We start from the raw sequence: 12,661 nt of genomic DNA on the forward strand, positions 1-12,661 counted from the left end.
TCCACAGCCACTTATACATGTAATCTTCTTCTACTTCCCCTTTCCTTCCTTCTGCACCCACTTCAGCCAAATCCTTTCTATAATTCTGCTGAGGAAACATGACATTAATGACTCATTAAGGGTTGAGAATGAGTTACTTCCTTCCACCTCTAAATTTCTATTCTTGGCTTTCTGGGTTGGAATTATTTTTTAAAGTACATTTCTATACTGAGTCTTCGGTGCCCTAGTTTCCATACACAGGAGAGAGAAACCAAGCTTAGTGCTTCTTACTTAATAGTCTGGTGCTTTGTAGAAAAATATATATATATGTATATCTGGCTCAGTGTAAGTATGTGTACCTAGGAAGTCCCTATAACATTTACTGCCCATATCATTCTTTTGTTATTTATGTACCATTAACACATTTATTTGTCTTCTTGTGCCTATATATTATTTCCTAGAAAGTAGGTCAAGGACTATGAGTGTCCTGCTCGGGGTCAGGTTCCAGCTCATGCTGGGGTCTGAAGGGAGTAAGTGGATGAGCAGATAGCTGAAAGAACACTCAGGGGCATAGGCAGGTGAAAGGTAGTTTTACTCAGCAGCTCTCTCATCAGCAGCTCACTCACATTAGCTCTCTCACACTGTTTGCCTTGTCTTGATTGCTTAGTCCAGCAGCTCCCACACATAGCTACACGGCCAGCTCTCCGTTCAGGGTCAGCAGCTTAAATCTCTCTCTCTCTCTCTGGGTGTGAGCAAGACGAGCTGTGTCCTGGCTCGCTCCTGTCCATCTGCAAAGATGGACAGCTCTGGCTCTCTCTCTCCTTCTCTGGGTGCAAGCGTACCCATACAATGTCAGCAAGGCAATTATACCTTTTACAAACAATAGTGGCTTACAGCCAAATGATGAACCTTCTCATGTTATGGCTACATGGCTGTGATAACAAGTGGAGTTATATACCTGCGCTGTAAACTCGCTGAGTCATTCTGGACGTTTGCCTCAACCTATCCTTGACCAAAGCACAGCCATGTTCTTTACAATGAGTTACAATTATCCATATTTTCCACAATGCCCAACCTCCTTTGTTACTAGTTAGTACTCATAAAAGTTAGATACAAGACATTTATTTTAAAGTATGGTTTGTTTTCTCTGTGTAACTTGCAAATGAAATGATGACTGATATTCGGAAATCTTAAATCTAGCAGAAATGGAATAATTCATTGCAAGGCCATTTAATATTTACTACATTTAGAACTAAATGACTAACAATCCTGTCACTAGGCTAATATTGCATGTCCTCTGATATTTGTGGTATGCATTTTCTGTACATACTACAAACTTCCATCCTCATCAATGACACAAGTGGCCCTTTTTGACCCATCTTAATTTCCACATGGCCGTTTTGTTATTTTATCCACTTGCCTGTAAGGAAATCAACTTCTCTGTGATGCTACTTAGAGAATTTCATATTTTGTGAATTTTTCATCATTTTATAAAGAATTGTGCATTTTTAAGTGAAATGTATAAAGACACAAAGCATATACCAAATACTAAGCATAATTGTGGACTTCAACATCTTTCATCCATCCTATCACCCACCCTAAACTGATAAACAGTGTATTCCTCCAATGAGAAATCCCTGAAATGGTAACAGGCACATTTCTTTTATGTCCCTAGACACAATATGGATGAAACTGTAGAGATCGCAACAATATGGATAAATGAGAGACTGTAGAATACAATGAAAAGAAATCTTTGGTTCACAGACTTCTTGATAATTAAAACCTTTAGTTCACAGAGTTAACTAATAACTGAAATTAATATTTTAAATATTAATAAGTCAATGATAAAAAAGCAAGTGAAGATCATACATCCCTGGAGGATGTTGAGAAAACAACTTGAAAAGGCTACTCTTAAAACTTTGCTACTACAAAATATGCTGTGTGGCAACACTGGCATGGCCTGGCTGCTTGTTAGGAAGCAAATCTCAGGCCCTACCACAGACGTCCTGAATCAGGACTAAGTTACTAGCATGCTTATCTCATCAGTACCATCTGTCATGCATACACTCTGCATACACATTACGGCTCTCCAACTATTCTGTTAAAGATTAAAGAACTTCTAAATATTTAATAGTTTTTATATCAGTACCTTTAATGGAAGGGCCCTACATTCCATTACCTCCAGCTGGGAATTCCGGCCCTAAGACACTCCTAGAAGTCAGAATGGGCCTGGGACTAACTGTTCATTCATTATTTGTTGTTTGATCCTTTCCAGACACTCAGGACACAGTAAAAACAAAAACATTTCATAAAAAGAACTAGTTATACATAGGTAAATAAAGAAATCATTAATCTGTAACAGACCCTGTCTCCTAACACAAACACAGTGAGGCATTCACCACACATACAAGGGAGGTTCAGAGACTGGGCAGCCAAAATACACTAATGTCCACCTCAAAGGTTGAAATTAACTATTAAAACCACATAAGACTAACCACAAAAACTTATGCACAAATGTTCATAGCATTTATTCATGATAGCCAAAAAGTAGGAACAACCTAAATGTCCACCAACTGATGAATAAAGAAGATGTGGCCGGGCGTGGTGGCTCATGCCTGTAATCCCAGCACTTTGGGAGGCGCAGGCGGGTGGATCATGAGGTCAAGAGATCGAGACTATCCTGGCCAACATTGTGAAACCCCGTCTCTGCTCAAAACACAAAAATTAGCTGGGCGTGGTGACACGTGCCTATAATCCCAGCTACTCGCAAGGTTGAGGCAGGAGAACAGCTTGAACCAGGGATGCAGAGGTTGCAGTGAGCCAAGATTGCGCCACTGCACTCCAGCCAGGCGACAGAGCGAGACTCCGTCTCGGGAAAGAAAAAAAAAAAAAAAGATGTGTTATTATCCATACAATGGGATCTTTTTCTTCAACCATATAATGAATGAACTATTAAAAAAAAAATACAAAATGGAGTCTTGCTCTGTTGCCCAGGCTGGAGTGCAGTGGCATGATCTCAGCTCACTGCAACCTTCGCCTTCTGGTTCAAGCGATTCTCCTGCCTCAGCCTCCTGAGTAGCTGGGATTACAGGCACATGCCACCATGCGTGGCTAATTTTTTTCGTATTTTTAGTAGAGACGAGGTTTCACCATGTTGGCCAGGCTAGTTGATACATGTTGTAACACGGATGACGCTTGAAAACATTATCCTAGGTGACAAAAGCCAGATACAAAAGGCCATAGATTATATAATTTCATTTCTAGGAAAGCCCACAATAGCATAATCCATAGAGACAGAAAGTACATTATTGGTTGTCAGGGGCTAGGAGAAAATGCAGAGCCTGGGGAATGACTACTAATGGGTACAAGGTTTCTTTTTGGGGACATGTAAATGTTCTAAAATTAGATTCTGGTGATGGCTGTACAACTCTGGCTATACTAAAAACCACTGAATTGTACACTTAAAAATATGAAAGACAGGCCGGGCATGGTGACTCACGCCTGTAATCCCAGCACTTTGGGAGGTCGAGGTGGGCAGATCACGAGGTCAAGAGATCGAGACCATCCTGACCAACATGGTAAAATCTCATCTCTACTAAAAATACAAAAATTAGCTGGGCATGGTGGTGCACACCTGTAGTCCCAGCTACTCGGGAGGCTGAGGCAGGAGAATCACTTGAACCAGTGAGGTGGAGGTTGCCGTGAGCCAAGGTCATACCACTGCACTCTAGTCTGGCAACAGAGCAAGACTCTGTCTCAAACAAAAAAAAAAAAGAAAAAAAAAATATGAAAGACAAAGACAGAGGGAAGGTATGCAAGCACCGAAGTAACTAGAGAGAAGAATAAGAGAAAACAGCCTGCACAATGGCTGCATTCATCCAAAGACAGATACTGAATTTCTCTACATAATGTCTGGTATTTCCACCATCATTATTCAGTTAAAATTTAACAACTGTGTCTTTAGGAAAAGATATGTCACAGAAACGATTACCACCGACAAGATTTCTCTCCTTGATCAAACTAGGCAGGCTCCTTCTGAACCCTTTTTCAACTGGGCCCTATCCTCGGGCACGTCTTCAAGAGTCCAATTTTAGCAGAAATCCCCCATCCTCCATAGCTGACCAAAGTCTTCAAGCTGCACCATCCCCCAATGATGTCTGATCACCTTGGCCTGCCTGCTTTCAGCAAGAACCCTGTTAAATCGTTTTAGTCAGAATACTCCCTAATTCTTAATCTTTCCTCTTAGTAATTTTCCATCCACCGACCCCCACCCTGCTCCCTCACCATAAATTTCCACTTTTCCTTACTGTATTTGGAACTGAGCCCAATCTCTCCCCTACGGCAAAACTCCACTGCAGAAGTCTCTATAGCCACTGCAATAGTCTCCCTGAGAACATTCTCTTTACTACCGCTTAATACCAAAAAGAAAAATCACTCCCTCCATTTGAACTAATTACTTAATCTGATTTCAAAACAATTCAGGATTGGGGTTTTCCTGTCTTGTTATTGGTATGTTATGAGTAACTGATCCATCTCAGAGTAAGAAATGGCAACTTCCAGGCTGATGGGGGAAAAAAATGCCACATCAATTGGATTTTTCAACTGGATTTTACATTTGCATTTCAGATTTAAGAATTTTTTTTAGAAATTTAGATTTTTTAAGAAATCTTTTCCAATAGATGTTAGAAGAATTATCCCCCTCCATACGCAAGTAGAATAGCCAAAATTGTTTCCAGAATTGCCAAATGCCCCCTAGGGCTGGTAAAATCTCACGATTGAGAACCACTGGCATAGAGAACTACTCCTCAAAATTCAATGTAACATACCCAGGCTGGGAAGCATATTGACACTTCAAATCTGAAGAAGCAACTACGCTAAGGGGAGGCTAATACTGCTGGACACGCTACCAGAAGCCAGGGTGCAAAACTGCCCAAAACTAAAATTTCAAAGTATCCACTGACTCTGGAAATTTCCTGTTCTTGGGAACAGAGTAAAAATACCTGAATACATAAACACACAGATAAGTAGGAAAAAAAAATGGCAGCCATCACAAAGCTACATCTAGATCTGCAATGTCCAATAGAGCTTCCTGAGATGATGAAAATGTTCTATACTGTGCTGTCCAATTCCTGTGGCCACTAACCACATACACAGCTCTTGAAATGTGGTTACTGCAACTAACAAATAGAATTTTTTACTTTCTTAATGTTCATTAAATTTCAGTTGCCACAAGTGGATCGTGAACCGGACAACACAGATCTAGACCTCACTATCATTCGTCTTATTGCTGTTATTGGTAGAAGTTTAAGTTTCCCTTTTCATCAGGCAATTTTTTTAGTATCATCTTCCCAGGGTAGAAAGATCAATTCTCTGTTAAACCTGGGGGTGGGGGAAATAAAAGACCAATGCCTGCCCCTGACCACACCCAGGCCAATCCTCTGAAGGACAAGTACATTGGCCTCTTGTTTGGCTGTCTGTTCCACTTCTGTGTTCTTATTTCATTTTTGTATCATCTGAGTATTCAGCTAAATCCAGAATGTGCTGCTGGCCTTCTACGAAAAACATCCACATATAAGGAGACAAGCTGTTTGGGAAAGATAGAATTGGTAAAAGGGAGAATTATTTCATTCATTTATTTGGTTTAATTAACTGTCTCCCAGGTAGAATGTAATATCCATGAAACAGGACACTTTTCTGTCTTTTTACCACTGCATCCTCAGGACCTGGAACAAAGGCACATACAAAGTTTAAGTGTTAAATATTTAAGGAGCTAATAAATAATAAGAACAAGAATAGTACTCATGTGCCAGGAACCATAGTTTTATAAATATATTAACTTCTTTAAACCTCACTATAACCCCATATGGTATGCACCATTAGCCTCACTATGAGGTATGTTTTATTATCTCATTACAGATGAGGATATTGAGAGATGAAGGAGTTAAATAATGTTCCCAAGATCACCCAGATGGTAAGTGACAAAACCGTAATCTGAATCCTCCCACATATGGAGCTTATTCCGTTACTTAAGCTTTTGTAAGATACTAATGAATCATCTAAGGATTTCAATATCAGAGCTACCGAGCTACTTTGCATCTGCCCCTTATCCCCAATTCTGTTATATCAGGAAAAGCTCGGTGTAGATACAAAACATCTATAATGAAGTATGATCACAAGATACATAACAGCAGAGAGAATGCAACATAATGCAGAAGAGCACAAACAATTCAGCCCACGAGCAAGTGAACATATGTACCTATGAGGGCCACACATTTGTTAAGGTAAAATGGTCCAAGGCTCTAAACATTTCAGCCCCTGACAAAGGGTAACAGGCATCCCAGGGAGAAGGAAAGGCTTGTGTAAAACCATGAGGATGTATGGTATGGACAGAAAGTTGGGCTGGAGCTATGGAAATTCAGGGAGTTGTGAAAGGTGAATGTAAAAGCAAACCAGAGACTGCATATGCTTCTTAATGTCACGCCCAGTTTCAAACGCTTCTTTTAGGACACTACTCCACTGTAAGGCAGGTCCAACAGGGATTCAGCCCAATATGATTCTACAAAATGGGTGAATGACACCTGGGCCTGAACTGAGTGTCCCAAATTTCCCTCAGCCCAACTAACACATCCCCAAGGGCAGATGAAAACTGGTCCCATTGGAAAAAGATTCAATTGGATAGAAAATGATATTCATTATATCTGATGCTTTATCAGACTGAAGTAAGAGGCAGCTCCAAGAGCAAGTCAATTTCTTGGTTTTTCTTTACTATTCTCACAGGTATATGGACAACTTTAACTTCCTGTAATTCTAACCATTTCCCAGAGCTGTAAGACTACATTTTCCCATCTCTTTGCCTATTGTCTCCCACGAGTACACTTCCTTTACCTAATCCTTAACAGGAGCTATTATCCAAAGCTTAGTATTTGGTCTCACATTTACTTTCCTTATATTCTTTAACTCAAATTTAACTATGAAACCTTTACTTCCAACCTCAGCACAACTCAATTTCTGTAACTATGTTATCCACATGTCCCTACTATTTGAAAAGTGGATAGTATGAAGTGAAATGTCTACTAACTGTAAAAAAAAACTCCAGATTTGTATAACTCTTTATTAATTATGATAGTGTTGAACTTATATTAACATTGAAAAAACACTGAAATGATAGTATTTGGGATATAGTAGGTTAAATATATTATTGAAATTTATTTCGCTGTTACTTTTTACTTTTTAATGTGGTATCTAGTAAATGTTGAATTATATACATGGCTCATATTTCCTCTATAGACTATCTCTACTAAGGCTGTCCCTCAAATGCAACAGGTTTAAAATGGGTCCAGCACTAACAAGCTCCATGACATCTCTGTGCCTCAGTTTCGTCATCTATAAAATGCAAATGCTAATTGTAATAGAGGATGATAACAGTAAGAGCTAACTCTAATTGTCACAATATCCCTGTGAGGCTATCATTCTCATTTTACAGATAAGCACATAGAGGCATAGAGAAATTAAGTGACAAACCAAAAGTTACATAGTTAATAAATAGTGGAGTCCAGATTTCAGCCCAGGCAGTCAGCTCCAGGGTCCTGCTTTTAACAAAACACTGTCTCTCATGATATTCACCCTCAGAAATGTAACAAAAACTCAATGGGCTAATATAGGTAAAACATTTCAAACTGTTCCTGGCACACACTAAACTCTCCTTTGTGTTTAACTAATATCACCCTTACCCCCGTGCCCAACCTACTTCCCAATTTCCACACAGGTAACAACCTTTCTCCCCACTTCCCAGACCAAAACTTCAGGATCATCTTTTAACATTTCTCCCTTTTTCATCCCCTAAATCTAGTCGGTCCTCTCTACTCTTCCTTAAATGTTTTTAATGCAGCTACTCCTCTAGTCCCACTGCCACCTTACCCCAGCCCTTCAGCCCCTCACACTGGATGAATTAACAAGAACATGAATAGTGCTCATGTACCAGGCAGGCTTCAAATCTATTAATTCATTTAAACCTTACTATAACCTTGTCTGGTCTCCAGGGCTTCCCCATCTGGGTCCTACCAGGGTCTACATTTCTTCAGCGGAACATTCTTCCTGGATTACCAATTTTATCCTGTGATAGGAATTTTAAAGGTATATGGGTTCTTCACACTTGTGCCTATTAAGATGATTTAAATATGAGAGAGGAAGAGATGATGGGTGTTCCATGAGGGAGAGAAAAATTTACAAGGATCAGAAAATTTAAAATTCTAGCCCCATCAAAAATCCCCCATAGAATCAAGTCTTCTCTGCAGCCAAACACAAGAGCATCACGGAGCCCCAGCCTCCCTATTGAACCTTACCTCCACTTCCCAACAAAAACTCTCCAGGGCAGTCAAACAAGTTTCGTCAATGTTTCTGGAGTAAAAAAAATAGTAATTTTTGTTCCCAACACTTATCCACGCAGTTCCCCTCTGACTCAGAAATCTGAAATCCTCCATAAACCCTCCCAAAACGCCCAGGCGAAACTAATCTCTCCTCTAAATTGCAATAAAACTTCTGTCTTACGCCACTCACTCTGGACCACAAAGACATATTCACCACTTGGCAAATGTCACAACCCCAACACAAACCATGAACTACCAGAAGGCAAGCAGTAAGTCCCACATTTTTCACCACCATGTCTAGCACAAGTCTCTACATAGAATACGCACCATGTGGCAAATGTTAATAAATAAATGAGTACATAAATGGACAATGTAACAGAAATTATCTGTAAATACCCCAAGTAAGCCAACCTTATTTCCCTAACCGTGAAATACCTTAAGGTAACAGAAGCGAAACTGAGTCTGAGTTTCAAGGCAGTGGTTTCACCGCACATTCAAATTCATGATCTGTCTTCTTTGTTCAGCAGAACAATCCCGTGAAGTACATACTATTATACCCTTAAGTTAACTGAGGTTCGAAAAAGTAAAGTGACTCTCCTCAAGATCACACAGCTAGTAAATGGCAAAGCTGGGATGAGAGACCAGGCCAGGAGTCCAGCGCTCTTTCCACTGTTCTAATTCATCTTTTAAATCTCCTTCCCCTCCTTACCATCTATAGAGTTAAATAAAAGGAGAGAGGAATCAGTGAACAATTCATGATAACAATAACAACAGATGTGGTATATTAATGACTTCCAAAGAACATTTGCCTGAAATTGCTTTTTTTTTTTTCTTTGATTCATCTAGGGCAAGTAACGTTTTGGGAGACATTGCATTTAAACCTTATTATTCCATTGGACTGTGAAATAACATTTCCATCTCAACTTAAACCAGTGCCTTTCCAGACTCCAAAGATGGGCCCTTCCCTGCCACACACTTACAAAGGAAGATAAGGCTCTTTCTCATCACAGAGAAATTAAGGAAGTAAGCAACGTTATGAGGACACAGCACTTTACAAAGTCAACTGGCAGTCGTTACTAAACGTTATAAAGGACTGGTCCCATACCTGACTGTCACCAGGAATGGAGTCTTTCAAACTCTTACTTGTTAAACATTCCGATTTAACACAGAGACACAAAGAACCTCAGTTCAGGGCAGTCTCAACTCATGAATGACCACATTGTTGGGTACTCTCCTTTCACACTGAAACTCAGAAATGGAAAGACACGGAGATGGACCCAAACCTGGGCCAACCGCACTGGCAGAGCCAAGAAAAGCCAAGAACGCGTCGAAGGCGCCCGCCTCCGCCTCCTCTGCAGATCTTCAGGCCACTCCAAGGTATGCAGGAAGCTCCTGTTTCTGCAGCCGCAGGTTTCAGCACCCGGAGGTTTCAGCAAGCGCCAGTTCACGGGTGAAGGATTTTCCTGGGGGTCTTACCTGAGCGGAGGCGCTGGGGAGGGGGGGCGTTCTTCCCACGAACGGTGGCTCGGACCGCACGCTGCGCCAAGCTAGGGCGAGACCCCCACCCTGCGCCGCGCCCCTCTGCCTCGCAACCACCCACGGCCCCAGCCGGGAGGCGCCGCAGCCCCGGAACCCACCTCCGCGCTCCTGGAAGGATGGATGCGGAGGAGGCGGGAGAGAGGCGGCGGCTCCGGAACGAGCTGCTCCCACAGCCCCTCCGCTCCTCGCCGTCTCGCCTTCCTCCCCAACTTACCCAGTTCTGCGCGTTATTGCTCAGCTTGACTTTCTTGCACAGGCTCCCGGGGATCTCCATGACCGCGGAGCGCGCTGAGCAGCCGGGGTTCTCTGTGCCGGGAGGGTAGCAGGAGGGCAGGCCAGCGAGCGGGGCGGGGCTGGAGGGCGGGGCCTCCTCGCGTCGGGGCGGGCGCGCGCTGACTTGCGCACGCGCCCGTGCTCGTGGCCTAGGTTGCGCGGCGCATGCGGCGCGCCTCGGAAATGGGTCCGGGGCAGAGGTCTGTGGGGAAGGGCGAAACGCCGGCATAGAACCGGAGGTAGAAACTGGGGGCGGAGCTTCAGCGCTCGCGCCGGCGCGGGCGCGCACGGCGCTCCTCCTTCCAGATCCCGATGAAGGGGCGGGGCCTGGAATGCAGTCGTGGAACCTCAGGTGCCTCTGCGGCACCGAGCCTAGTTCTGAGCTAGCGCAGATCTCTAAGAGCGAGTACCAGCCGCCGGGAGAAAGGCAAGGGGAGTGCGCGGCTCGCCGCGCGCGGCTCTCCCTCAGCAGAGGCTGATTGGGAGGACGCTGACGCGGCCTCCTGCACCTCTGGCTACTCCTCCACGGACCTGGCTGCTGGCCTCCTGACTGCCCCTTCTGTGCCCATGTCACCCTGGCCAAATGTTTTAAATGTTTTACAGCTTTGCAAAGGGAAGAATTGATTTACCGAACAGCTCATTCTCCACATTAAAACTCTACTCAAGACACAATTTTTTTTTTTTTTTTGAGACGGAGTCTTGCTCTGTCGCCCAGGCTGGAGTGCAGTAGTAGGATCTCGGCTCACCGCAACCTCTGCCTCCCGGGTTCAAGCGATTCTCCTGCCTCAGCCTCCGGAGTAGCTGGGACTACAGGCGTGTGCCACCACGCCCGGCTAATTTTTGTATTTTTAGTAGAGACGGGGTTTCACTATGTTGGCCAGGCTGGTCTCGAATTCCTGACCTCATGATCCGCCCGCCTCAGCTTCCCAAAGTGCTGGGATTCCAGACGTGAGCGACAGCGCCTGGCCTCAAGACACAGTTTTTAAAAAAATATAAAAGCCCGATTTCTTGACATCAATAATTAATATCTCAACCTGGATTAGTGATTACTTATAAGGTGCCTCCCTCTCCGCTAGGAGGCCCCACTTCGCATCAGATTTCTGTGCAGTGCTTCTTACCGACCTACACCGGAAAGGGGCTTCTGTATTATTAAGAGCTACTCAGGAAATACCTAGAGGACTGAAATCCAGGACCGGGGAGGCCGCAGGTAACCCCGAATAGAACTCCCGCCTACAGAGGACATTTTCAAATTCACCTAATTATTCCAGGGCTAGTTCGTAGGAGGATGGGCTGGGGGCATGACAGAGTTTCCTCCAGGAGTTATCTTCCCCACACCCCCCATAACTCTGAGTTCTCTTTTCCGCAGCTTGCCCCTGGCACCAAGAGAGTTGCTTGCAGCTCTGCCCCTCTGTGACACAGCCGCCCTCCGCCCCTGACCCCGCCCATCACCAAGACCTGAGACTGCTGCCTGTTAGTGACTAGCAAATTAGCCCCCATCACCAAGACCTGAGGCTGCTGCTGCTGCCTGTTAGTGACTAGCAAATCAGCCCCCATCACCAAGACCTGAGGCTGCTGCCTGTTAGTGACTAGCAAATCAGCCCTCCATCTATTTACCCCACTGCTACTGTCTTAAATTAGGCCTCCCCTATATCCAGCCTGAGTTATCATTAAGCCCGTTCACTGGACATCCTCCCAGCTGTGCAGCCGCTCTCCACACCCCCGCCACACACCCCATTCTTGCACCTGCTGTCAGAGCGGTATTTCTGAAACAGAAATCTGATCTTGTTACTTGACTACTTAAAATGTGAATGGTTCCCTTCAGCTTTTTTTTAGGGAATTTCAATCTGGGGTTCATACATAGAACTGAATTTCAATATAATTTCAAATTCTGCCAATAACAAGAATGAGCTTGGAAGAAGATCTCAAGCTTCATATGAGAAAATAGGGCCACATCTGAAGTTAGCCATTGCTCTGAGTTCTGATTCTTATTAGAGGGAAATGGTATTTAGATATAACGATCTGGCTCTAGGAGTGCTCACTGCTGTGAGTTTGACCTTATTTCTAGTAAAAGACTTTTTTTTAAGGTAAAATATATCATAAGTTTACATTGATACTGTCCATCCAAATTCATGATTCCAGATATGGGTCATGCAAATGAGCCAGAAACATCAAACAGGAAACATAACAAAAGGCTATCAAAAGCTACTCGGATTATGTCAAAAGGACTCAGAAACCAATTTAAAGAAATTTTTCCATGTCAAAGATGGGAGAATTAAAGCACTAAATGGACTAGAACTACAAAATATTAAAATATATCAAATATGTTTAAATCTAGGTGTTTGTAATGATGATGATTTTTTTAAAATTTATTGTCACTCTTAGAGAATGCTAGGAAACCAACTCATTATTTTGAAAACTGGTAAGTAAACGGGATGAATTAAGCATTTACTCTGCTTTCCCTGGACTGTCTGGGACCCAAAAAATTGATAAGGAGAAGTTTCTCT

General features: G+C 43.1%; 1 protein-coding gene across 2 annotated transcripts in view; it reads right to left on the minus strand.

Moving 5' to 3' along the window:
• PAPSS1 (3'-phosphoadenosine 5'-phosphosulfate synthase 1) overlaps positions 1-10,615 on the minus strand; it is a 106,384-nt gene extending 95,769 nt beyond the window's left edge. The window contains exon 1 of one of the 2 annotated variants that reach the window (XM_003829990.5): positions 10,099-10,615. In XM_003829990.5, the coding sequence (XP_003830038.3) occupies positions 10,099-10,386 (288 nt within the window). In that variant the 5' untranslated portion in view covers positions 10,387-10,615. Of the gene's footprint in view, positions 1-9,821; positions 10,008-10,098 lie in introns of those variants that run through there. The other variant, XM_008955360.4, reaches the window with a different exon arrangement.
• Between the last annotated feature and the right edge of the window lie 2,046 nt (positions 10,616-12,661).

The sequence above is a fragment of the Pan paniscus genome, chromosome 3 (assembly GCF_029289425.2).
Source record: "Pan paniscus chromosome 3, NHGRI_mPanPan1-v2.0_pri, whole genome shotgun sequence".
NCBI lineage: Eukaryota > Metazoa > Chordata > Mammalia > Primates > Hominidae > Pan > Pan paniscus.